The 26442-nt window shown below is 51.6% G+C and overlaps 1 protein-coding gene across 2 annotated transcripts; it reads left to right on the top strand.

Moving 5' to 3' along the window:
* The first annotated feature begins 20356 nt into the window (after positions 1-20356).
* ZNF32 (zinc finger protein 32) lies at positions 20357-25215 on the top strand. Of its 2 annotated transcripts, XM_008250062.5 has the most exons (3): positions 20357-20480; positions 22948-23087; positions 24283-25215. In XM_008250062.5, the coding sequence occupies exons 2-3, from the start codon at positions 23018-23020 to the stop codon at positions 25029-25031; spliced, it is 819 nt and encodes a 272-aa protein (XP_008248284.2). In that variant the 5' UTR covers positions 20357-20480; positions 22948-23017; the 3' UTR covers positions 25032-25215. The 2 variants fall into 2 exon arrangements, with proteins under 2 accessions (XP_008248284.2, XP_069914240.1); XM_070058139.2 differs by lacking the exon at positions 20357-20480 and having other exon boundaries at positions 22951-23091.
* Positions 25216-26442: the final 1227 nt, after the last annotated feature.

A 26442-nucleotide genomic window follows, 5' to 3' on the forward strand; every position in this document is an offset into this window, starting at 1 on the left:
AACGGCAAGAGCTGTGCCGATCCAAAGTCAGGAGCCAGGAGCTTCTTCCAGGTCTCCCACATGGGTGCAGGGGCCCAAGCACTTGGGCTGTCTTCTACTGCTTTCCCAGGCCACAGCAGAGAGCTGGATCGGAAGTGGAGCAGCCGGGACTTGAACCGGCACCCAAATGGATGCCAGCACTGCAGGCAGGAGCTGCAGGGCACCACAGCACCGGCCCCAACGGCACAATTAATATTTCTGTTGCAATCATCCTTGCTGCACACTGTCAGGTAGAAAGAGCATCACTTTTATTATGTGCCAAAACAAATGAAGTTGGCCAAAACATTGCACTTGTCACGGCTGTCATGTTAAACGAAATTAGTCTCAACGAAATAAAGCAGTGAAGAGTGGGGTGAGGGGCCACATTCTCTAGCCCAGGCCCATGAAATCGCTAGCATGCGTTTCCACTCTCGGAGGTCACGGTCCCTGTCGGCATTCAGCCACAGCCACACTGGGAACAGGTCACGGTCCCTGTCGGCATTCAGCCACAGCCACACTGGGAACAGGTCACGGTCCCTGCCGGCATTCAGCCACAGCCACACTGGGAACAGGTCACGGTCCCTGCCGGCATTCAGCCACAGCCACACTGGGAACAGGTCACGGTCCCTGTCGGCATTCAGCCACAGCCACACTGGGAACAGGTCACGGTCCCTGCCGGCATTCAGCCACAGCCACACTGAGAACAGGTCACGGTCCCTGTCGGCATTCCGCCACAGCCACACTGGGAACAGGTCACGGTCCCTGTCGGCATTCAGCCACAGCCACACTGGGAACAGGTCACGGTCCCTGTCGGCATTCCGCCACAGCCACACTGGGAACAGGTCACGGTCCCTGTCGGCATTCAGCCACAGCCACACTGGGAACAGGCAGTATTTACAGTGTGATGAGCTTTGCTGGGCAAAGCGGGACTAAGTGGGTGTTCACTGCACCACGGGAAAGTTCAAGTTCAGAGAGCTTTGCCTCTCACTCATTTTTTTAAAATATTTTCTATGACTTAGGTGAGAGGCAGACAGAGCTCCTATGCACTGATTCATCCCCAGAGGCCAGCAACAGCCAGAGGCTGAAGCCGTGAGCACAGTCCATGTCTCCCATATGAATCGCAGGAGCGCCAGCCCTTGAGCCATCCCTGCGGCCTCCCCGAGTCTGCATTAACAGGAAGCTGGAGCAGGAGCCAGAGCCAGGACTTGAACCCAGGCGCTCCAGGATGGGGTGCAGGTGTCTGAACCAGTAGGCTAAACATCTGCTCCACCTAGCACATCTAAAGAAGCTGACTAGGGGCTGGCGCTGTGGCGTAGCGGGTAAAGCCGCTGCCTGCAGTGCCGGCATCCCATATGGACACCGCTTCAAATCCCAGCTGCCCCTCTTCCGATCCAGCTCTCTGCTATGGCCTGGGAAAGCAGTGGAAGATGGCCCAAGTCCTGGGGCCCCTGCACCCATGTGGGAGACCTGGAAGAAACTCCTGGCTCCTGACTTCAGATCAGTGCAGCTCCAGCTGTTGTGGCCAACTGGGGAGTGAACCAGTGGATGGAAGACCTCTCTCTCTCTCTCTCTGCCTCTCCTTCTCTCTCTGTGTAACTCTTTCAAATAAATAAATAAATAAATCTTTTTTAAAAAGGAAAAAGCTGACTCCTGGGTCCTGGCCAAGAATCCTTTTGAGATAACTTGTTACTGGAGGAAATAATTGTGATTCCAACCCAATTTTCATTACGTGGGCAGGCTTGCCTCTCAAGAATTCATTTCTTTGGCAACGGGGACTAGGCCGCCACCTGCAGTGCCAGCATCCCGTATGGGCACCGGTTTGAGTCCTGGCTTCTCCACCTCCAATCCAGCTCCCTGCTGACACACCTGGGAAAGCAGTGGAGGATGGCCCAGGTGCTTGGGCCCCTGCACCCACGTGGGAGACCCGGAAGAAGCTCCTGGCTCCTGGCTTCAGCCTGGCCCAGCCCCAGGTGTTACTGTCATTTGGGGAGTGAACCAGCGGACAGAAGTTCTCTCTTTCTCTCTCTCTCCCTTCCTCTCTTTCCCTCCATCCCCCCCTCCCTCCAATGCATAAATAAATCTTTTTAAAAAAAGCCTCCACAGAGAACCCAGGACGGCTGGGCCGGTGCAGCCCGTGGAGGTCATCGGGGTCCAGCAGGCCGCGACACCCACGCCCAGGTGGCCATGGAGGAGCTCCCGCCCACGTTGTGGGAAGCAGCCAGGATTTCACACAGACTTGAGGCGTGAGTAGATGCTCACCTCTCACCAAAGGCTGTTCTCACACTCCGCCAAGCCCAGGAGTCAGAGTCGGTGCCTGGGCCCCGGCCCCTCACCCAAGGAGGGACGCAGGAGCCAGGGCCCCGTGCCCGCCAGGAAAAACACTTTCCCAGCCAGCCTGCGCCTCAGCCCCACCACTACCTCTCCCGTATCTTTTGAGTTTTCTGTCTGTTTGAGGGGATACTGTGGTCTGGAATAGGGGGTCCCCTGACCTAGCTTTCAATATCGCATGGTGGTGGGGGGAGTCAGCAGCCTCTGGGCACCCCCCATTCCCCCCCAGGACCCCGGCTCATCCTCTGCCCACCCAAAAACGTCACCACAGCCGCGCAGTCCACGGACCCGCCAAAGGCCGGATCAGGAGCCGCCATGGACTTTTGCAAGGTCGATCTTTGGATGTCAGTCGCGTCTCAGCTCTGTTGCTGCAAGGCCAGACGCAGCCGGCGACCACAGGCAAAGAAAGGGGCATCGCCATGGGCCAGTAAACCCGTATTTACAAACGCTGCTATGTGAGTTGCGTATCATTTTCACCCGGGCGTGAAATCTCATTTGCGTTCATCCCACTTCCCCCAACTCCCCATTCATCTAAAAATGCACAAAGCAACCTGATACTTCCGGGCCAGCAAACACACGCAGAGGCTGGGCTGGCTCTGCGGCTGTGGCTGGGGGCCCCCAGGACTACCCCAGGGAAAGGACCCCCACCCCCATAGGAGCAAGGCCGCGCTGACTGCGGCGGGGAAGCGCCGCGCGGGTCACTGCTGCCACCTGCTGGACAAGTGAGAGGCCTACACACCTGCCTTGCACAGACGCCGGGGAGCAGCCACCTGGCACGTGGCGAGCCCGGTGCTCGGTTCTGTCAACCCATAAAGAGCTCGCAGAGGGGAGCCAGGAGTGCAGAGAGAGGCCAGGCCCGTGCACTGACTGACCGAGGGCTAGCACCTGCCTCGGTTTCCCCGGTGGAACACTAAGACACGGGACCGGGCAACCCTAGACAGCTGACGGGCTGGAGAGTGGACAGCAAGGAGAGCGAGGGACAGGGCGGGCTGGCCCGTGACTGTGGCATGCGACAGAAAGGCCACAGCACTCTATGAGAGAGGTCCCAGAACAGGGCTCCTGGGACCCGCAGTGACCCCAGCCCTGCCATCCCCTGATGTTCTCAGTACTGGGAGGCAGGGGAGAAGCCAAGTCTGCATCTCACAGCAAAACAGGTTTCCCGGGCCCCCTGAGGCTTGGGCAGCTCAGGGTGCAGGGCAGCTGGGACTCGGTGGGTCTGGGACACGGAGGGTCCCACGTGTGGCCGTGGGCAGCAAAAAGGACCGCCATGTGCGAGCAGGAGACCCAGGTTGGTAACACAAAACTGTCCCACGGACAAGAGAGCCAGGACAGCGGCAGAGGGCAAGGTGGCTCCCCGGCACCTGATGGAGACAAGGGGTCTTTCGTGGGGCACCAGGCTAGGGGTGGGGGCAGTGTGGGGCGCCCAGGTGGCCCCTCCAGCTCACGCTCTCTCTCCAGGGCCCTCCTCCTCCCTTTCCCCCTCATCACTCCCACCTCCGCTTCACTCCCAGTCACCGTCACAGGCACAGGTGCCCTTGGCCTCCAAGGCAAAGTGGCCCTGACTTTCAAATAAATACCAAAGTTTCTCCCAGCCCATCAGCAGGTGTCTGCTACTCGGAGTCAGTTCTCTTGTTTGTTTTTAAGATTATTAAGTCAGAGTTACAGAGAGAGAATGACAGACAGAGGGAGATCTTGCATCCACTGGCTCATTCCCCAAATAGCCACGCAGCCAGCCCTGAGCCAGGCTGGATCCAGGAGCCAGGAGCTTCATCCAGGCCTCCCCGTGAGTGGCAGGAGTCCGAGTACATGGGCCATCTTCATCCAGGCCTCCCCGTGAGTGGCAGGAGTCCGAGTACATGGGCCATCTTCTGCTGCTTTCCCAGGTCTTCAACAAGGAGCTGGATCAGAAATGGAGCAGCCGGGACATGAACCAGTGCCTGTATGGCATCGTAGGCGGCAGCTTTCCCCACTATACCACAGCACTGGCCCCTTGTATGTGTGTATCTTTTAAATGCATACAAAGTAGCCGTTTTCATGGGTTTTTTTCACTCACAGAGGGTTTTAGTAACTATTAGAGTACAGGAGGTCTTCAAAACGTTCATGGAAAGTTCACATTTGTAAAAAAAAAACTATATGGCCGGCGCTGCGGCTCACTAGGCTAATCCTCCGCCTAGCGGCGCCGGCACACCGGGTTCTAGTCCCGGTTGGGGCGCCGGATTCTGTCCCGGTTGCCCCTCTTCCAGGCCAGCTCTCTGCTGTGGCCAGGGAGTGCAGTGGAGGATGGCCCAGGTGCTTGGGCCCTGCACCCCATGGGAGACCAGGAAAAGCACCTGGCTCCTGGCTCCTGCCATCGGATCAGCGCGGTGTGCCGGCCGCAGCGCGCTGGCTGCGGCGGCCATTGGAGGGTGAACCAAAGGCAAAGGAAGACCTTTCTCTCTGTCTCTCTCTCTCACTGTCCACTCTGCCTGTCAAAAAAATAAAATAATAAAATAAATAAAAAAAAACTATATATGAAATTTCTTTGCACAAAAATAAAAATATCTTTTAATGCCACCTTTCATGAGCTTTCTGGAGCTACCTTCGCCTCGTTCTTATCCAAACACTGCAAACAAGTTACAGTTCTTGTCCATTGCCTCACAACTCGCAACTTCCTGGCCAGCCTCCCCACTCTCTCCCACCCCAGAAACGGTGCTGTCTGAGCTCTGTCATCACAGGTTCATTTTCTCTTCTTGAACTTCATCTAGAGAAGAGTCTATGATTATATCCTCATGCGCGTCTGGTTTCTTTCACTTAACTCCACGCTTCTCAGATTGATCTGTATCGCTGTCGACTGTTCACCCTCCCACGCTGATAAATGGCATAGTCTCCGTTGTATTAACACCGCACTTTGTGTGTCTGATCTCTCATCAATGGACACGGGAGCTCTTCTCCCTTTGTGGGTGTGGTTGGTAAGTCTGAACACTCCTGTACAAGTCTCTTGGCACACACCTGTTTTTATTTGTTGGTAAATACCCAGGAGTCAGGTCGTAGGATGGGTGAATCTTGAGATTTCTTGGATGCTGATGAACAGGTCTCTGAAGTTCCCAAACCACTTTGCTCTCCCTTCCAAGAAGTGTGAGCCCCGCGGCTGCTTCACTGCCTTGCCTATGTGTGGTTTTGGTGGTCCTTTTCTCCTTCAGTTCTAACTTTTGTCGCTTTTTCCCTTATGTCCCTTACTCAGAGACATTGAACTGTCCAAGTCCTTGGGCCGCCATTCAGTCGGGCTGTGTGTCTTTGCGGCATTTATATGTGGGCGTGCTATTTATAAAAGGGTACTTCAGAAAGTTCACAGGCAATTAATTAAAATGTAAGCTAGGCCGGTGCTGCGGCTCAATAGGCTAATCCTCCGCCTTGCGGCGCAGGCACACCGGGTTCTAGTCCCGGTCAGGGCGCCGGATTCTGTCCCGGTTGCCCCTCTTCCAGGCCAGCTCTCTGCTGTGGCCAGGGAGTGCAGTGGAGGATGGCCCAGGTGCTTGGGCCCTGCACCCCATGGGAGACCAGGAGAAGCACCTGGCTCCTGCCATCGGATCAGCGCGGTGCGCCGGCTGCGGCGCGCCGGCCGCGGCGGCCATTGGAGGATGAACCAACGGCAAAAGGAAGACCTTTCTCTCTGTCTCTCTCTCACTGTCCACTCTGCCTGTAAAAAAAAAAAAATGTAAGCTTATTTTCGCATGAAATTAATGCATCGTTTTCATAATGCACGTTCACCAACTGTGAACTTCTTAAAGATTCTGCTAACTGTAAGTCCTTTGTCAGCCATAGATATTGTGAATCTCTTCTCCCGCTTCTGTGGTTTGCCTTTTCATATTCTTACTGGTGCCTTTTTTTTAAGTTTTGTTTGTTTGTTTGTTTGTTTGAAAAGCAGAGGGACAGAGAGAGAGAGAGAGAGAGAGAGAGAGATCTTCCATCCCCTGGGTCACTCTCCAAGTTCCTGCAACACCCAGGGCCAAGCCAGATCGAAGCCAGGAGCAAGGAACTCCATCTGGGCTTCCTCATGGGTAGTACTTGGGCCATCATCCACCTCCTCCCAGGCACATTCGCAGTAAGGTGGAGCAGAAGAGGAGGTGGGACTCGATCCCAGGCCCCCAGCATGGGTTGCGGGCATCCAAGCACCGCTCTAACCTTCCCCTCTACAACATTTGCCCCTTATGGTGGCTTTTGACAAGTATGAGAGTTTTTTTCCTACTCTGTTCTTTTTTATTATAGTGAAAAATACACATAGCGAAATTTACTATTTTAACCACTTTTAGCTCTGCAGTTCAGTGGCATTAAACACATTCACATTTTTAAAAAGATTTATTTATTCATTTGAAAGGCAGAGTTTACAGAGAGGGAGAGGCAGAGGCAGAGAGAGTAATCTTCCATCTGCTGGTTCACTCCCCAATGGCCAGTGATGGCTAGGGTCGGGCCAGGCCCAAGCCAGGAGCCAGGAGCTTCCTTCAGGTCTCTCACGTGGATGCAGGGCCTCCACCGTCCCTGGTGGATTTTCCACTTAGCATCATGTCTTTGAAGAGTCTTCCATGCTGTAACCTGTGTTAGAATTTCCCTCCTGCTTAGGGCTAAATAGCATTCCCTCATATGGGTGAACCATACATACACATTTCCACGGACAATGGAAAAATAATACAGCAGCATTGTCTCTTGGCATCCTTGGGGGACTGGTTCCAGGACTCTCTGTGGATTCCACAACCTATGGATGCTCTAGTCCCTGATAGCAAATGAAGCAAAATTTGCATACCACCTGGCATATCTCCAGTATACCTTAAATCATCTCTTGATTACTTATGATAGCAAACACAATGGAAATGCTATGCAAATAGCCATTGTGTTGTGCAAGAAATAATGACGGTCGGGGGGGGGGGTGTCTGTACGTGTTCAGTACAGACACAATTAGAAAAGCTTTTCCGTCTGCTCTTGGTTGAATCTGTGGAACCACACGTGGGTACGGACGGCAGGCTGAGTATAGGAGGCTGGGTTCTCTCCAAGGCTTCTGGCAGCCACTGGAGGCCTTGGGATAAACTCCGATGCAAAATGGAGACTGCTAGATACCCAGAAGAAAAGAAAGCATGGGTTTGGACAGACATTTGTACATCAATGTCTGGAACAGCCTTATCCGCGACAGCCGAAAGGTGGGAATTCGACTCTCTACAGATGGAGGGCTAAACACCTCAGTTCAGCACTTTTTTTGTTGCTGCATTTCCACCAGCAGTAACAACGGATTTTTGGTTTTTTGTCTTATGTTTTTAAAATTCATTTATTTATTTGAGAGGCAGAGTTACAGAGAGAGAGAATGAGAAATCTTCCAGCCACTGGTTCACTCCCCAAATGGCCACAACAGCCAGAGCTGGGCTAATCCAAAGCTTCTTCCAGGTCCCCCACGCAGGTGCAGGGTCCAAGGACTTGGATCATCTCCCATTGCTTTCCCAGGACACAGCAGAGAGCTGGATCAGAAGTGGAGCAGCTGGAACTAGAACCTGCGCCCATATGAGATGCCAGCACCACCAGTGGAGGCTTAGCCCACCATACCACAGCGTTGACCCTATGTAACAAGGGTTTTGATGCCTCCATTGTCTTCATCAGTACTTGTTATCTGGGGCAGGGAGGAGTTTTCTTTTGCTTTATAATAGACATCCCTTAGATTCTAAGTGGGGTTTCTTTTTTGTAAGATTTATTTATTTATTTGGAAGGCAGAGTTACAGAGAAAGAGGGAGAGACACAGAGAGACAGATCTTCCATCTGCTGATTCAGTCCCCAAATGACCGCAACAGTCAGGGCTGGACCAGGGCAAAGCCAAGATCTGGAACTCCATCGTGGGTGGCAGGTGCTCCTGCACTTGGGCCACCTTCTGCTGCCTTCCCAGGTGCATGAGCAGGGAGCTGGATCGGAAGCGGAGCAGCTGGGACTCCAACCGGAGCCCATATGGGATGCCAGCAACACAGGTGGCAGCTTACCTCACTGCACCACAATGCCAGCCCCTCACTGGGGCTCTTATTTGAATTTCCCCAGTGATTAATGATGTTGAGTCTATTCCTGGTCCTATTGCTATCCATATGTTTTCTTTAAAGCAATATCTATTCAAGTCATTCGCCTAGTTTTTAATAGAACTATTTTATGAAGTCAAATTTATCATTTTTTAATGCTTAGTGTTTTGTGTGTGTTCAGAACTCTTTGCCTGCTCTAAAATCACACAAACAATCCCCTGTGGTTTCCTGTAGATGCTTTCTATTTCTGGTCACTATCTTTAGGTCTATGACCCACCATAATTTTTGTGTATGTAATGGAGTGGGAGTCAAAGTTGATTTTTTTCCATATAAATATTCAATAATTGGGCATTGCTTGTTAAGAAAGACTTTCTTTCCCTATTGAGTGGACTCAGTACCTTTGTAGAAAAGCAATTAAGAGCTTATTTGTGGATCTATTTCTCTTTTTTTCCTTTTAAGATTTTTTTTATTTTTAATCAACATATCAAAATAGTACATTTATGGGGTACCAAGTGATGCTTTGATATATGAATACGTTGTCCAATCAGAGCAAACACATCTATCTCTTCAAACATTTATTATTTCTTTATGGTGAAGACATTCAAAATCCCTTTGTCAGGATTTATAAGGTCTACTTCTCGAGCGTTCTGCTGCACTGATTCATCTGTCTATTCTGATGCCAATAGGCACTACTTTATAGTTTATGATAACTCTCGAAATCAGATTAGGGGAGTCCTCTGCGCTTGCTCCTCCCTTTGAAGCCTGTTTGACTGTCCTCTGGAATGTGGAGGAGGGGAGAGGGGCCCCTCACCATCAGAGTGCCCAGCCAAGCTCAATTTACCATCTTCCTCCTCGGCCTTATTGTCTTTGGATGGCTGAATGCATTCCAGGTTGCTTCCATCTTCTGCTAGGGGTAAGCAGGAAACCGGCCCACGGTTGAGTCCATTGTTATCTTAGAGCAGTACTGGCCTTGCTTAAAATCTATCTGAACCTGGCGATCAACACACAACGCTTTCTTGGCCCTCTGCAGAAGCGTAAGTCTAACGTTCAGCATCCCTCAATTCACTTTCCTACCCCCTTGCTCTTCATTATTGTGTAGCCTGTGATCTTAATCTTGGTTTTAAATGATGCTATCTTTCTCTGCCTATCAGATTGAAAGTACACCCCTTTCCCATTGGGCCTCCTGATTTTCTTTAGTCACCCATCTTTTACGTATGCTGGGGAGGCGGAGACGGTGCCAATAAAGTAGCTTTTGCCCCATTAGACTGCAGAGGCCAGGCTCTGAGTAGCGAGGGAAGTGCCATCAGGCAACAGGAAATGAGGCAGGGAGGGAGGGGGCACCAAGCAACGGTGCCTGGAGGAGTAGGCCGGCTCTGTAGGCAAGCAGGTGCAACCCCACTGGGCCCTCGGAGAAAACACGGCACAGGCCAGAACTACCACACAGCAGAGAGGGGCCAGCTGAGCCATTTCCCCAGGAACTCCTGTTCCTCTCTGCTTGCCGCTGGATCCAGGAGGCAGGAAACCCCAGCACTTGAGGCCTGCCCTGCTCGGAAGGCAGGACAGATTCTTGCGGCCAAAGAAAGGTTAAGTGACTTCAAGCAAGTAACTCAGAAGAAAAAAAAAATATTTCTTTATTTGAGATGCAGAGTTATAGAGAGAGGGAAAGAGAGAGAGAGAGAGAGGTCTTCCATCCATGGTTCACTCCTGGCCGATCTGAAGCCAGGAGCCAGGAGCTTCTTCTTGGTCTCCCAAGCAGGTGCAAGGTTGCCAGCTCTTGGGCCATCTTCTACTGCTTTCCCAGGCCACAGCAGAGAGCTGGATCGAAAGAGGAGCAGCCAGGATTCAAACCGGCGCCCATAGGGGATGCTGGTACTGCAGGCAGAGGCTTAGCCCACTACACTACAGCGTCGTAACTCGGGTTTCTGGGGTAGGAAGCCCTCGGCATACGGGGAAACTGTCTACTGGAGCTTAAGAAGAGCTCAAGCTTAGGAGGGAGGCACCAAGATCATTTGCTACACATCAGGGTGTCTTCTCAAGTCCCACAGGAAGCAGCAGAGGCTCCGCCCACCGGGCTAGCTTGAGAGTGACGCACGGCAGTGCCACTTCCACAAAGTCCACAAACACCTCCCCATGAAGACCTCCAGGCGTGCAACCAAGCACAACGTCCCCAGCACAGAAGAGCAACTTCTCCTGTTGAGTGCTTGCTGGGAAACACACTGTGCTTCCAACCTTATTTAGTAAGGACTTTTAAATGTCAAATAGTTTCCCTTGATGACGTGCGTTAAGTTTTACCGCTGTAAGCATGTATGAGAATGCCATGCAGAAGAATGTGCAGAAACTATTCGGGCAGCTCATCTTATGAGTTCCAAGGAGCTCACTCCCATTCTTAGTGAAGTCGGTTTTATGTGTATTGGTTTGCGAGGCAGAGAGAGAGAGAAAGAACTCCCAGCTGCAGGTTTACTCCCCAAATGCTACAGTGACCCGGGCTAGGGCAAAGACGGGAACTGGGGACTTAATCCAGGCCTCCCAGGAGCCCAATCACTTGAACTGCTGTCTCCCAGAGAAGCTGGAGCCAAGAACAGACCTCGGTATTAAACCCACCACAAGGCAGGTAAGGGTTAAATGGGAAAGCTGAAAAACCAAAGATTCCACAACTGGGGAACCGGGGTGGGGGGCAGCGGGAGGGGGATGTCTAATTCTCCCCCATCTGTCTCTGCCTCTCAACCTGGAGGCAGGAGGCAGGGCGGGGCTCATTGGAGAAGTCAGGGCAGAGATGGATAAGGACTAATTGGAGGAAGTGAGAACAGAAAATCCCAGTTCAAGAAGACAGGAGCTGAAACAAACCCCTTGCCTCTAAGTGCTCTAATTGCTCCATTGATAAATGACTTGTCAAAATTGCAGGTTGGTAAAAATCCTCGCTTAAAAGCTAACGCGTAGGTACGATAATGCTCCCTTAAAAGCTGTACGTGTAGATATGACAGTGGCCAGATGGCCTGCACGTCAGGTAGATAATCCCAAAGCTCATTAAGGGTCCTTCACCCAGTATCCCACTACCCCTATAAAAGATGGAGCCGCTAATGCCTTAGGGGCCTGCGGTCTCTGATCCTGCTCTCAGGAGAGAGCTTGCTTTCTCGTAATAAACTCCTGCTATTATCCTGTCGCTTGTCTGAGCCTCATCCAATTCATGGTTCAGAAAGAAACTGGTTCACGTTTTCCCGCTTTGGGACATCACATACCCCAGTGTGGGATGTGGCATCTTAACTTCTAGGCCAAGTGTTCGCTCCCAGGGCATTTGATTTGAAAAGCATTCTCATTGAGTTATTGGCCAATTGGGTGTACAAAGCAGGCAAACCACTAAATAATAGTTTGCCGACACTGGAAATGCTAACAGACCCAGCGCTTGTTCAAAACCAACAATCAGGACAACAGCTCAAAAAGTGATCCGTTCACAGTTGTATATGAAACTTCTAGAAGGAAAAATGTAGAAGAGTATTTTTGAAGGGAGAAGAAAGGGGGCGGGGGGTAGAAATAAAAGCCTCAGCTTCCTTTGTGCCTGAAACATCGGGCTCACAAAGATAAATTTTTCATAATCATGCAAAATTGGTATTCTGCAAAAACTGTAAATGCATCTGGAAACTATTTTTGTACAAAAGTAAACCTATGGGACCGTCGCTGTGGCCTAGCGGGTGAAGCCACTGCCTGCAGTGCCAGTAACCCGTGTGGGCACAGGTTCGAGTCCCAGCTGCTCCACTTCCAATCCAGCTCTCTGCTATGGCCTGGGAGAGCAGTAGTCCTTGGGCCCCTGCACCCACGTGGGAGACCCAGTGGAAGTTCCTGGTTCCTGGCTCTGGCAATTGTGGCCATTTTAGGAGTGAACCAGCGGATGGAAACTCTCTCTATCTCTATCTCTTTCTCTCTCTACCTCTCTGTAACTCTGCCTTTCACATAAGTAAATAAATATTTTTTAAAAAAAGTAAATTTATTTGTTAAAAATTTATTTATTTATTTATTTATTTATTTATTTATTTGAAAGAGAGAGAGAGAGAGATTGAAAGAGAAAGAGGCAGAGAGAGATCTTCCATCAGCTGGTTCACTGCCCAAAAGACTGCAACAGTCAGAGCTGGCCCAGGCAGAAGCCAGCTATTAGCAACTCCATCCTGGTTTCCCAAGTACTTGGGCCAACTTCCACTGCCTGCCTTCCCAGGTGCATCAGCAGGGAGCTGGACTGGAAGTGGAACAGCCAGGGCCAGCACTGTGGCATAGTGGGTATAGCCACTGCGTGCAGTGCAAGCAACCCATGTGGGCTCTGGTTTGAATCCTGGCTCCTCCACTTCTGATCCAGCTCTCTGCTATGACCTGGGAAAGTAGTAGAAGATGGCCCAAGTCTTTGTGCCCCTGCACCTGCATGGGAGACCCAGAAAAAGCTCCTGGCTCCTGATAGATACAGCTCTGACCACTGCGGCCAATTGGGAGTGAACCAGCAGATGGGAAACCTCTCTCTCTCTCTCTCTCTCTCTCTCTCTCTGCCTCTACCTCTCTCTCTCTGTGCAACTCTGGCTTTCAAATAAATAAATAGAAATACCTGCCAGAATATCTTTAAAAAATAAACTAAAATAAAAAGGAAGTGGAGCAGCCAGGACTCAACCCAGCACTCCAATATGGAATGTTGACACACAAGTGGCAGCTTAACCCACGTCCCATGAGGTTCTTGCATATGTTCCAAAACTCCTAGAGTAGTTCAAAGTTAAAGTCTGACAACAGCAGCCTTTGATCCTGTAGAGCATCAGTTTCTCTCATGCCCTGTGAATGATGGGAACTTCTGATTTCAGGAACTTGATAACTGCAAGCAAGGTCAAGGGCCTGGCAAATACTCTGCACCTGATGTGTTCCCCTCACAAGCAGATGCCCTCAATGCCAACACCCAGACTTGAACCTTTGGAAAGATACCCCTGGTGCCACCCCTTCCAGTGGAATCACACAGTGTTCAGTGCTGTGTGCAACCAAAGATGTAGGATTTAGGCAGGAAAGGGGCCGGCAGGAACAGGGCTAGAGCATCTGAAACCCCATTCACCCCTCCATGCTGCAGGAAAGCTGATCTTGCAAAATGGGTCTCAGAGGGCTCCAGACCACTGCACATAAGAAAAGCTTCAGGAAATCGGTCAGAGTGAGACTTCTGGACACGCGATGCATGAACACGTGTGTTACAAGCGGGAGAGCTCCCTGGCCCCTGCTTTTCCACGTCCTGGACACTCCCGTAAGCCCTGCTGTGAAAACCCTGGCAAACGTCGCAAGGAGACCGTTCCTTTAGAGACATGCACTCTCCCACTATCTCTTTTTCTTGTCACCAGTAGATAAAGCTTCCACTGAGCGACTCCTGCTGAACGTGATTATTTGGCAACCCCTCAAGTGAACAGACCCCTCATGTCCACTAATAGTATTTAGCTGGAATTTCCTAAAAGAAAACAAGTCCGTAAAGCTGTTCTCTAGTCCTGGGTCTTGGCAAAAATATTGGAGACATTTTTAAGTGCTCTGGGTTCCAGACAGTTACATGGGTGACCCACCAATAAAAGCTGCCTGGGATCAGAGCAGGGCCTTCCAAGATGGTCGTTTTATGTGGGGTCTTATCTCAGTGGTCTTTAGAAAAAAAATCCAGCACTGCTATGAACCCTCAGCACAAGCGAGATAAGTTCAGATCTGAAGTTCACCAGGGCTGCTCTAATCTGTTCTTATAAACAAAACATGCTGAAATATTAAGAAGGGAACCTGTCATTGAAATGCAACTGCGAAAGGCAAAGTGACATCACTGGTAGCATCCCCTTGTTCGTCTTAGAAGAATTATTTTTACCTCACATGTGAAGACACGTGAGCTTCAAAATCAACGGTGCAAGTCATTGCCAAAGCTAAAGCCGGCTGCAGAGTTAGGGAGACAGTCCACACAAGACCGCCCCCTCGTCCAACACCAATTGCAAGTTTGGGAAAATTCCCAAAGCCATCCTCAGGCTCGATGCCTTGCTAGAACGAGTTCCAGAATTCACTGAGAGCTGCAGTGCACGGCAAGAGGGAGACCAGCCACGGGCAGCGATGGGAGGGACAAGGCCAGGGAAACTCCCAGATGCTGGCTCCACCCTCCTCCCCCAGGGATTCAGGAAAGCATTATCTCCGCACCACCACCACCACCCTCCACACCAGGCAATCTTCAGGCACTACTGGCAACCAGAGTCTACTTGAGCCATGGTTTTCAGAGTGTTGACCTGCAGAGGCTGATGGACACCCTGTGACCCAAGCCCCCAGCCTACATCATATGGTTACTACCTGGAATGTCTAGTTCCTACCTTTTTTTTTTTTTTTTTTTTTTTTTTGACAGGCAGAGTGGATAGTGAGAGAGAGAGACAGAGAGAAAGGTCTTCCTTTTTGCCGTTGGTTCACCCTCCAATGGCCACCATGGCTGGCGCGATGCGGCCGGTGCACCGCGCTGATCCAAAGGCAGGAGCCAGGTGCTTCTCCTGGTCTCCCATGGGGTGCAGGGCCCAAGCACTTGGGCCATTCTCCACTGCACTTCCCTGGCCACAGCAGAGAGCTGGCCTGGAAGAGGGGCAACCGGGACAGAATCCGGCGCCCCGACCGGGACTAGAACCTGGTGTGCCGGCGCCACTAGGTGGAGGATTAGCCTACTGAGCCGCGGCGCCAGCCTTCAGTTCCTACCTTAAGACAGTCCAGTGTGTCAGTTCCAACATAATTCACACACTTTCAGATTTTTTTTTATTTATTTGTTTGAAAAGGGGGGGGGGATCTTCCATTGGCTGGTTCACTCCCCAAATGGCCATCACAGTCATGGCTGGGCCAGGCAGAAGCCAGGAGCCAGGAACTCCATCCAGCTCTTTCCCATGGGTGGCAGGGGCCCAAGCACTTGGGCCATCTTCCACCGCCTTTGCAGGAGCACTAGCAGGGAGCTGGATCAGAAGTGGAGCCCCCTGGGACTGGAACAGGTGTTCCTGTGGGATGCCGGCGTTTCAGGCAGCAACTTCACCTGCTGCACCAATTTTCACGTTTTCTGGTATGAGCCAGTCAGTGCTCCTATCAGGCACAGCATTCCAGGGGCCTTAGCAATCATCTCCCAGGTGCTGAGGACAGAAGTAGCCCTTGGCTAGCGCCATGGCTCACTTGGCTAATCCTCTGCCTGCGGCGCCTGCACCCCGGGTTCTAGTCCCGGTTGGGGCGCTGGGTACTAGTCCCAGTTGCTCCTCTTCCAGTCCAGCTCTCTGCTGTGGCCCGAGAGGGCAGTGGAGGATGGCCCAAGTGCTTGGGTCCCTGCACCTGCGTGGGAGACCGGGAGGAGGCACCTGGCTCCTAGCTTCAGATCGGCGCAGTGCCGGCCATAGCGGCCATTTAGGGAGTGAACCATCAGAAGGAAGACCTTTCTCTCTGTCTCTCTCTCACTGTCTATAACTCTGAAAATAAAAGAAAGAAAAAAAGAAAAAAATTCTTATGTTTAAAAAAAAAAAGCCAGCCCTCTATTTGGGCAAGGCTAAATAATCTCACACATAGTCATAAAATTAGCTATATGACCATTACCATTGTGTGAAAACTCCATTTTTGTCCACTTTGAACTATAAATAAAATAAAAATCACTACTATTTACTGCAATGACAAATGAAAATAAAAGTAATTTAAGTTTCGCTTGGGAAAGAAAATGAACACAAAAAAAGAAAGAGAGGTAGCAGAGCATTTGCATGTCACCACGGTTAGTTTGCAATTTCGCGTCATCACAACCAACAGACTAGATTTTCTTCTTTTAAATGAGGAACTGCTACAGATTGGAAGAGCTTAAGGGAGCACAACAACCCCATGTGATGTGAGAGCCTAGATTTTTCCAGGAACAGAAGATGAACACGAGGGAACAAAATGAGTAAAATTCAAGTCAGATCAGTGGTTTACTATTAAGCACTCCTGTTACCAGTCTAAACAGAAAAACAGAGCTTCTCAAAAAAACAACAATATTTTTTTGGGAAGCTTGGGGATCGGTGATGGGAAAACACATGCAGATGACCTGTGGTTGTATTGTCAAAGACAGATTGAGAAAAGGGAAAGTCTAAGGCAAATATGAGGGGGATTATACCAGATTTTTTGCGACGATGAACAGTTAGCCGCAATGATGGACAATCACTGTGACACTAGTCTGACATTGAACAGAGTTGCTGGGCGGATTTGTACTTTCGGTATCAGGCAGTGGCTTCTGGGTAACATGGTTCTTGGCAGAGACTTTGCTGAGAGTTACTATCTGGTGATCACATGTAAGAATGAGGTGCTGTGGTATAGTGGGTAAAGCCGCCACCTGCAGTGCCAGCATCCCATATGGGCAGCGGTTCAAGTCCCAACTGCTCCACTTCCAATCCAGCTCTCTGCTATGGCCTGGGAAAGCAGTAGAAGATGGCCCAAGTCCTTGGGTCCCTGCACCCATGTGGGAGACCCAGAAGAAGTTCCTGGTTTTGGATCAGCTCAGCTGCAGCCATTGATGGCCAATTGGGAAGTGAACCAGCGGAGAGAAGATCTCTCTCTCTCTCTCTCTCTCTCTCTCTGCCTCTCCTTCCTTCTCTGTGTAACTCTTTCAAATAAATAAATAAATCTTAAAAAAAAAAAAAAGAGGTTGAAAAAGGGCACAGCTAAATAAATAGTAAGGATAAAAATCTATCCAGAGCCCTGAACAAGTATCTTTTTTTTTTTAAGATTTATTTATTTATTTGAAAGTCAGACTTACACTCAGAGAGAGAAGGAGAGGCAGAGAGAGAGAAGTCTTCCACCCACTGGTTCACTCCCCAATTAGCCGCAATGGCCAGAGCTGCACCGATCCGAGGTCAGGAGCCAGGAGCTTCTTCCAGGTCTCCCACATGGGTGCAGGGGCCCATGGACTTGGGCCATCCTCCACTGCTTTCCCAGGTGCATTAGCAGGGAGCTGGATCGGAAGTGGAGCAGCTGGGTCTCAAACCGGCGCCCATAAGGGATGCAGGCGTTGCAGGCAGAGGCTTTACCCGCTACGCCACAGCGCCGGCCCTGAACAAGTACCTTTTTTTTTTTTTTAATTTTTTTTTTTTATTTTATTTTTGACAGGCAGAGTGGACAGTGAGAGAGAGAGACAGAGAGAGAAAGGACTTCTTTTGCCGTTGGTTCACCCTCCAATGGCCGCCGCTGCAGCCGGCGCACCGCGCTGATCCGATGGCAGGAGCCAGGATCCAGGTGCTTTTCCTGGTCTCCCATGGGGTGCAGGGCCCAAGCACCTGGGCCATCCTCCACTGCACTCCCTGGCCATAGCAGAGAGCTGGCCTGGAAGAGGGGCAACCGGGACAGAATCCGGCGCCCGGACCGGGACTAGAACCCGGTGTGCCGGCGCTGCTAGGCGGAGGATTAGCCTAGTGAGCCACGGCGCCGGCTCTGAACAAGTACCTTTCATCAATGATGAAAGATTCTGATCTGAGTTCTTGTGGGACTTGGGCACTTCACTTGAGCTAGTGAAGCCCAGATTCTTAGTGTACTGAATTTTACAAATCAAGTTACATATAAAATATGCATTCTCTCAAGGGGACAAGGCCGGCTGCAAAGGAAAGACACGGCTTGCCCGAGGAGAGGCCAAGATGGCTCCTGACCCTGAGGAATCCAGAGCCACTCGGTGGGCCTCACCAGAGGTCAGCAAGTTTCCCAGAGATCCCTCGATCCTGGTAGGTCCAGCTCCTCCAGCCCCGCCCCTCAGGAGCCTGCGAGAGAGCGCACTTTCCCGGAGCTCTGGCCTCCATGGTACAGGGAGTGGAGGAGAGTCTGGAAGGGGCTGAAGACGGGTTATTGCAGTGAAAGTCCAGAAACCAGTGTCAGCGGATGAGCAACCAGGTTTGCATTTCAGTGATTTTTTTTTTTTTTTTTTGACAGGCAGAGTGGACAGTGAGAGAGAGAGAGACAGAGAGAAAGGTCTTCCTTTGCCGTTGGTTCACCCTCCAATGGCCGCTGCGGCCAGCACGCTGCACCATGGGGTGCAGGGCCCAAGCACTTGGGCCATCCTCCACTGCACTCCCTGGCCACAGCAGAGAGCTGGCCTGGAAGAGGGGCAACCGGGACAGAATCCGGCGCCCCGACCGGGACTAGAACCCGGTGTGCCGGCGCCGCAAGGCGGAGGATCAGCCTAGTGAGCCGCGGCGCCGGCCCTAGGTTTGCACTTCAGAGACTGAGCAAGCGCAGAGCGGAGGCGCCGTGGAAATGCGCGGATGAAGTCTTCCCGGAGGCTGCAGGCTGCAGGCTCATGCTCCCCGCCCTAGACCCACACGCTGAGCTCAGCGCCACGGCAGCCCCCGAGGCTCCTGGAACATTCTGGGGCAGCCGCTGCCTCCCAAGGAACCGAGTGTCCTTTCCCAGTCGTGAATTCAGCGTCAGAAACCGGGACGTGACAGCTTGCATCCCGTGATTAGGATCCAGTTGTCTGGTCTTTGTTCCTCGGGACCATAATCCTACCAAGCCGCATAGCTGCTTTTCGGGTTGTTACTACATTTCAGCAGACTGCTAAGCGGGAGACTGTCTCCCTCTACGCACAGCCAAAACCATCCGCTTCCCCCATCTCCCCGGCAAGCTCCCCCATTCAGTAGTTAGGGGAGAAATTATCTTTGTTTCTCTTGGCAATTTTTTAAGAACTGAATACTGAATCCGAATATTTTGCCTTAATTTTGTGTGTGTGAGAGACAGAGAGTTGGGAAAGTTCGCCAAATTTCTATCGAAATGTCGCATTCTAATTGATTTATTTGGTGTTTTAAATAGGATAGCTGCTAATATTTCCCCCAGCTTGTCATGTGTTAACTTCATCAACTCGTGCTTTGGCCACACAGAAGTGCTGGGTTTTAATCCTTTCTTGTCTCTGCCTTTGTTACCATGGTTAGGAAGGCCTCTCCCGTGCCAAGATTGTAAAACTATTAATCCGTATGTTCTGGGCCTTCCATGGAGCTGGGTTTCGTGTCTTATACTTAATCTATCTGGAGGCTGTCTTGGCATGGGACTTGGGTAAACATTTAATTTTCCCCCAGATCATTAGCTTTCTGTCAGGACACCGTTTATGGAACTCTCCGTTCTTCCCCTAACGTTCTGGAATGGCTGAGAAGTGAGGGAAGAGTTCTTGGGCGATTATTCACATCCACACTGCTGACAAGAACCCCTTCGGGGCTGGCGCTATGGTGTAGCGGGTAAATCCCCAGCCTGCAGCGCCGGCATCCCATACGGGCGCCGGTTCGAGTCCCGGCTGCTCCTCTTCCGATCCAGCTCTCTGCTGTGGCCTGGGAAAGCAGTAGAAGATGGCCCAAGTGCTTGGGTCCCTGCACCCACGTGGGAGACCCAGAGGAAGCTCCTGGTTCCTGATCAGCGCAGCTCCAGCCGTTGCAGCCATCTGGGGAGTGAACCAGCGGATGGAAGACCTCTCTCTCTGTCTCTACCTCTCTCTGTAACTCTTTCAAATAAATAAATCTAAATAATAATAATTCCTTCGGCCCCACCCGGCACCCTGGGACCAGGCCCCACCCAGGATCTGGGCAAAGACTCCCCAGTTCTATCCAGGGAGAGCTGGGTCTCACCGGGCTCTCCTCGACCCCAACCCTCGTCACTTTCTCCCCCGGCTTTCCGTTCAGTGGACCCATTTTCCTGAGGCTCCTTAAAGCGACGTCCTAAGATCTGTATGAGAAATGTGCCTCCGATCGCCTTTCCCACCGTCCTGATGACCACAGCTGGTCTGGACGGGACTGTCCTGGGGTGACCTCAAAGGCAGGTAAGACTACCAGCCAGGAGAGGCGTAGAGCCGTCTAAGCCCCCGAGGCCTCATCAACTGACTTCTCCTCTGGACTCCGTTTTTCTCCACGAGAACCCTCGGGCCCGGGCGTCGTGGCTCCGTGGCCAGCCACACGCCGCTATGGTTGTAGGGCTGCAGGCCCCGCAGCCTCCAGAAGAACTACATTTCCCACAGTGCCCCGGGCGGCGGGACGGCGGGGCGGCGGGCGGGTCCGCGCGGGGGCTCCTGGGAGCTGTGGTCCGCCGCTCGCGCCGGCGCGCTGCGGCTAGGCGCCGGCCTTTGTCCGTCTACGGGCGCGCGCCGCTGCGGTGAGTGAGGCCGCGGGCGGGTCACTGCGCCGGGCGAGGCGGCGCCGCGTCCCTGAGCGGGCCTGTGGGCCTGGGCCCCGAGGGGAGAGGTCGGCGGCCGGCCAGCGGAGAGCTCTCTGGGCCGAAGCGCGGGGCCTGGAGACCAGGCCTCGGGGCGGGGCGGGCCGGGGGCCCGCGCGGGGAGGGGGCGGGGGTTCGCTGCTCCCTGGGGATGGGGGAGGGGCGCTCTAGCAGGTGCATCCCGGGGTCAGCCGCGGGGGTCTCAGAAGCGGGTCTGGAGCCGGCAGAGCTATTAACCCTTCAGTAAGCGAGGACAGGGATGTTGTAGCTACCTGCCCAAGGTCTGGGCAGACTCAGGGAGCCAGGGCAAAAATCCCAGTCTCTAAGGACCCAATTCTGAGCTTTTTCCAAGAATATAAAAAGGCGTTCTACTAGGCAAGCCAGTATTTTCTTTTATCCGCTCGGTATCTTCAAAATCTTCAGGAAGGTGACTGCTCAGAGCTGTGAATTAGGGACAAAACTGTGGCAGTTGCCCCTTATTCTGGAAGGTTCCTGAGTTATGTTTTCGGGGAGCTCCCTGCAGTGGAAGAGACAGAGCCCTCGATTTTATTTCTACCCACTTAAACTTTCTGGACTCCCGAGGGACAGGCTGCAGGAACTATGCACTTTTGCATTAATTGTGCATTTGTTTTTTGTTTTAAGATTTTATTTATTTGAGAGGTAGAGTTAGAGAGGCAGAGAGAGAGAGGTCTTCTATCCAATGGTTCACTCCCCAAATGGCTGCAATAGTCAGAGCTGAGCTGATCCAAAGCCAGGAGCCAGGAGCCTCCTCTGGGTCTCCCACGTGGATGTGGGGGCCCAGGCACTTGGGCCATCTTCTACTGCTTTCCCAGGCCACAGCATAGAGCTGGCTTGGAAGAGGAGCAGCTGGGACTAGAACCGGCGCCCACGTGGGATGCCAGCGCCACAGGAGGAGGATTAACCTACTGCACCATGGAGCTGGCCCTGTGCATTTAGTAAACAGTGACGCGTTGAGCTTCCCAGTGCTTCCCAGTCGCCCTGAAAGGAGACTGCCTTTGTGGCTTGTGTTCAGAGTTGTGAATGCTTCTCCTGCTTGTCTCAACGTGTAGCCGAATGTGTGGTTGTCAGGAAGGTGCAGGTGCACAGGTGACCAAAACAGAAGTGTAGCATCATGCTGTGAGCTCGTTAAATCAGGACCCAGCATATTGATAGCTACAGAAACAACTGTATAAACAAAGTGTATGACTTCAGTATTGTAAGTAAGGATTGTCCGTGGGGGGAACAAAAGTAAGAATGTGGAGCACACACACAGGAGAGTCCTAGGACCTGGAAGAGTAATTCAGTCTGCATTCTCTCCAGCTGTTAACAGTGAAGTAGGGGGCCAGCGCTGTGTCGCAGCGGGTTAACGCCCTGGCCTGAAGCACCGGCATCCCATATGGGTGCTGGTTCTAGTCCCAGCTGCTCCACTTCCTATCCAGCTCTCTGCTGTGGCCTGGGAAAGCAGCAGAGGATGGCCCAAGTGCTTGGGCCCCTGCACCCACATGGGAGACCTGGAAGAAGCTTTTGGCTCCTGGCTTTGGATCAGCGCAGCTCCGGCAGTTGTGGCCATCTGGGGAGTGAACCAGCGGATGGAAGACCTCTCTCTCTGTCTATCTCTCTCTCTCTCTCTCTCTTCTCTCTGTGTAACTCTTTCAAATAAAATAAAAATCTTTAAAAAAAAAAGTGATGTAGACTGGAGAATTGTCTAGTGTTAAAGCACAGGCTTTTAAAGATTTATTTATTTATTAGGCAGAGAGAGAGAGAGAGAGAGAGACAACTTCCACCTCTTGGTTCACTCCCCAGTGGCCACAACAGCCATCCAGGAGCCAGGAGCTTCCTCTGGGTCTCCCATGCAGGTGCAGAGGCCCTGCGCCCACGTGGGATGCCAGCGCCACAGGTGGAGGATTAACCTACTGCACCACGGAGCTGGCCCTGTGCATTTAGTAAACAGTGATGCCTCTAACCTTAGAGGAGTAGGAGAGCAGAGCTGGACCTGTCTCCATTATGGAACCCGTCATGGAGGATGAAGTGTTCCTGTGAATCTGAATCATTCAGATACGGAGGGTCAGATGGTTAGGCAGCAAGTGAAAGATCCCGATCATGTACCCGAAGTACAAGCGGGAGTGACCATGAACTTGCAGTTGGCAGGAAGAAGTGTTTGTGTGCTTTCTTCCTCCCCACCTCCTGTTTCCAGCTGGACTCAGGTGTCAGTGGTCTGGTGCCTTTGGGCCCGATCTGCAGGGGACGAGGGTGACTGCCGTTGCGTCGGACAGCTACATCCGGGCTTCCTGTGTTTCCTCACACCCCAACCCCGAGCGCCTGTTGGCTCCATCCTTCTCACTTACCGTTTCTCCTGCCCTTGCCTGTGTGTTTTTGTGGTGGTGTTTTTGTTCTGCCCCCTCCTCAGGTGGTCAAGAACAGCCCATGGAAGACTCCTATGAAGAAGTGGCAGTTAAGGTCCGAGGGCAGGAGTGGACATGTTTGGATTTCCAACAGCTACGCTGCTGGACTGTCATGGACGATATGCCCAGAACGTAGCGTTTTTCAGTGAGTGAGTTGGTTGATCCCTGGGCCGTCCGGGGCGGGGGGGGGGGGGGGGGGGGGACAGGAAAATCTGCAGGCTGTAATTAAAATATGAATCAAACAGGCTTGATACAGAGATATTCCTGAGATAGTCTCGGGATAAAGGAGCACCTTTAAATCTTGGCTCTGTCCCTGCATAAGGACAAGGCGGGACCCACGTGTAAAGTGTGCGAGGTCATGGTCAGTACCTGTATAGGAAGTGTCTGAGAACACCTTCTCATCCCATCATCATGTAAAAGACTGAAATGAGCCAGGAGCTTCTTCCGGGTCTCCCACGTGGGTGCAGGGGCCCAAGCACTTGGGCTGTCTTCTACTGCTTTCCCAGGCCACAGCAGAGAGCTGGATCGGAAGTGGAGCAGCTGGGACTTGAACCAGCGCCCACATGGGATGCCGCACTGCAGGCTGGGGCTTTAACCCACTGTGGCACAGCGCCGGCCCCATAGCATTGATTTTAAAGGGATAAATTCCTTGCATCTGATTTTATAATCACACAAATTGCTTACCTTCCCCAAGCTCCCAGCTCTTGGTAAAATGGGATAGTAACCACTATCTGGTAAGGTTGGAGGGATTAGAAATCAGAGAGAAGAGGTCTCAGGGATTCTGCCCCGTATTTTCTGAGGCAGTGGAGCTTACTCCGTCGTCAGAGCAGGATGGACGTCTCCTGAAGCCGACACGGCTCAAGACTCCAGACCCCTCACTCGAACTGGTCTCCCCGAGCCCTGTGCCTTATTTCACGCTTTTTCAGCAAGGGGCGCCTCTAAGTTTTAGAGCTTTGGGCCCTGCACAACGTGGAGCCACCTGTTTGAGAGCCAGATTTGAGTCTAGGACTCCATATGATCCTGTATGGTTTTCCTAACGTTCTGGGCCTGCTTTCTTACCTCTAGAGATAACAATAGAGGCAAGAGTATTTGGAAAGCTACGCTGAATTCAGGTGGGAGGGGTGCACGGTTGGAGCAGGCCTGGGTTTGCGCCCCAGCTGTGTGACCTTGGATAACCTCCCCGCGCGCTCGTTTACGTCTGGAACCAGCTCAGAGGATCGTGTTCAGGATCGTTCATGCAAAGTGCACAGGGCGATGCCTGGCACACCATACAGACTTGGGGTTTTGTTTTCCTTTTCCCCTTCTCAGCACCTTACGTGACTTCCCTCTCGTTTCACCAGATGTGATGACAGAAGCCCACAAATATGATCACGCCGAGGCCACGGGGTCCTCCAGCTGGGATTTCCAGAGTTCTTTCAGAAGAGAAAAGCTGGAACAGAAATCGCCAGACTCCAAGACGCTACAGGAAGAGTCCCCTGGAGTAAGACAGAAGGTTTACGAGTGCCAGGAATGTGGAAAATCCTTCCGGCAGAAAGGCAGCCTCACGTTACACGAGAGAATCCACACTGGCCAGAAGCCATTTGAGTGCACCCACTGTGGGAAAAGCTTCAGGGCCAAAGGTAATCTTGTCACGCACCAGCGAATACACACCGGCGAGAAGCCCTATCAGTGCAAAGAGTGTGGGAAAAGCTTCAGCCAGCGAGGGAGCCTGGCTGTCCACGAGAGACTCCACACCGGCCAGAAGCCGTACGAGTGCGCCATCTGTCAGAGAAGCTTCAGGAATCAAAGCAACCTGGCTGTCCACAGGCGAGTGCACAGTGGCGAGAAGCCCTACAGGTGTGACCAGTGCGGAAAGGCCTTCAGTCAGAAGGGCAGCTTGATTGTCCACATCAGAGTCCACACGGGCCTGAAGCCATACGCCTGCACCCAGTGCAGGAAGAGTTTCCACACCAGGGGCAATTGCATCCTGCATGGCAAAATCCACACGGGAGAGACGCCTTATCTTTGTGGCCAGTGCGGGAAAAGCTTTACCCAGAGAGGGAGTTTGGCTGTGCACCAGCGGAGCTGCTCACAGAGGCTCACCCTCTGACTGCCTTCCGCAGAGGCCGTTCTCTTTCTGAATGAAGGGTACAGATCCTCTGCCGCCCAACAGCTTCTCCAGCTACATGGGAGAAGTGGAGAATCTCAGAAAGACCACCGCTGGGTGCAGCAAACTGACTTTTTCCTCTCCCCCAGATGAGTATAAGAAATAAATGTCTTGTTTATTATCAGTATCACAGTCTTCATAATTTGTCAGTTTATTTTGGCCTGGTTCCCCTCACTCATCTAACATACTAGAGAGTGCTGTGTGTGTAGCAAGTATTTTTCATTTTTAGTCGATACCATCAGCCTCTGAAAAAATGAAATCAGCCCCTTGTCAATCCCAAGGTTCTTTTCTGTGTTGTATATTCCAGTTAATTTCATCTTGCACTCCAGAACCCATGGGTAAATCTATTGAATGTAATAATTTTCATATTAAGCATCTCATTACCTGAATGACAGCCCTAATAACCTAATAACCACTCGTGGCCACAGAGGCCCTAGGTTTGGCATTTGTGCTCTGAGATTTACTTCAGCGCTTCATTCCTAATGGGGGTGGAGATAATTTGCTTAATAACCAAAGAGCAGACGACTGCTATCGGCAGTTTCTAAGAGTCGTGAGCCTGCTATGCCCTCTGTTCAGGGGACTCCTGCTCCCTGAGACGTGACCTTCACCCCTCCTGGGCGACAGCAGCCATATCTCAGAGTTGGGGTCATCTGGAGAGGACAGAATTGCGCTTGGTTCCGAGCCTAGATTTGTGGTTTAGAGTCAGTAATGAAGTTCCACTCCAACAACTATCCTCTGTTGTCCTGGACAGGGATAAATGTGGACGCATAACCCATTCCTTTTTTTTTTTTTTTTTTTTTTTTTCCAAAGCTGTAGCAGGGCTGGGGAACTTTATTTCTGCCAGGGGCCATTTGGGTATTGACAGCATCACTCATGGGCCATGTAAAATTACCAACTTAAAACTTAGCCTGCTTACATGGACTGAACTTGAGTTGGACCTGCAGCTGCCAGGCATCCCCCACCCCTGCTAGAGGATGAGATTTGAAGGAGGTGGGGAGCAGAGGTTGGCTTTGAGGGAAAGTTTCCATTTTCTTACCAGAACCATCTCTAATTGTTCATGCCGAGCGTTTATGTAATAAAAATGAAGCATGTAGGTGTGTGGTTTCTTAAAAAGGTATCATTCCATTCTTTCCAGTAAGAGCCTATAAACTGGTGGCTCCTTGATGCCAAAAAGCCTCATGAGAGCAAATCTTTGTCATCTAGAGAGAGAAAGGATTGTCAAAGATCTTTGAGCACCAAAACATTTCGGAAATAAGTTTGAATCATAAGAAAACATTCAGAGATGTACATAAGAATGTTCTTGTCACCTCCATTCATAATAGCCACACATTGCAAATAAATTGCCAAAAATAAG

The sequence above is a fragment of the Oryctolagus cuniculus genome, chromosome 15 (genome assembly GCF_051225735.1).
Source record: "Oryctolagus cuniculus isolate XC-2025 breed Fujian yellow rabbit chromosome 15, ASM5122573v1, whole genome shotgun sequence".
Taxonomy (NCBI): domain Eukaryota; kingdom Metazoa; phylum Chordata; class Mammalia; order Lagomorpha; family Leporidae; genus Oryctolagus; species Oryctolagus cuniculus.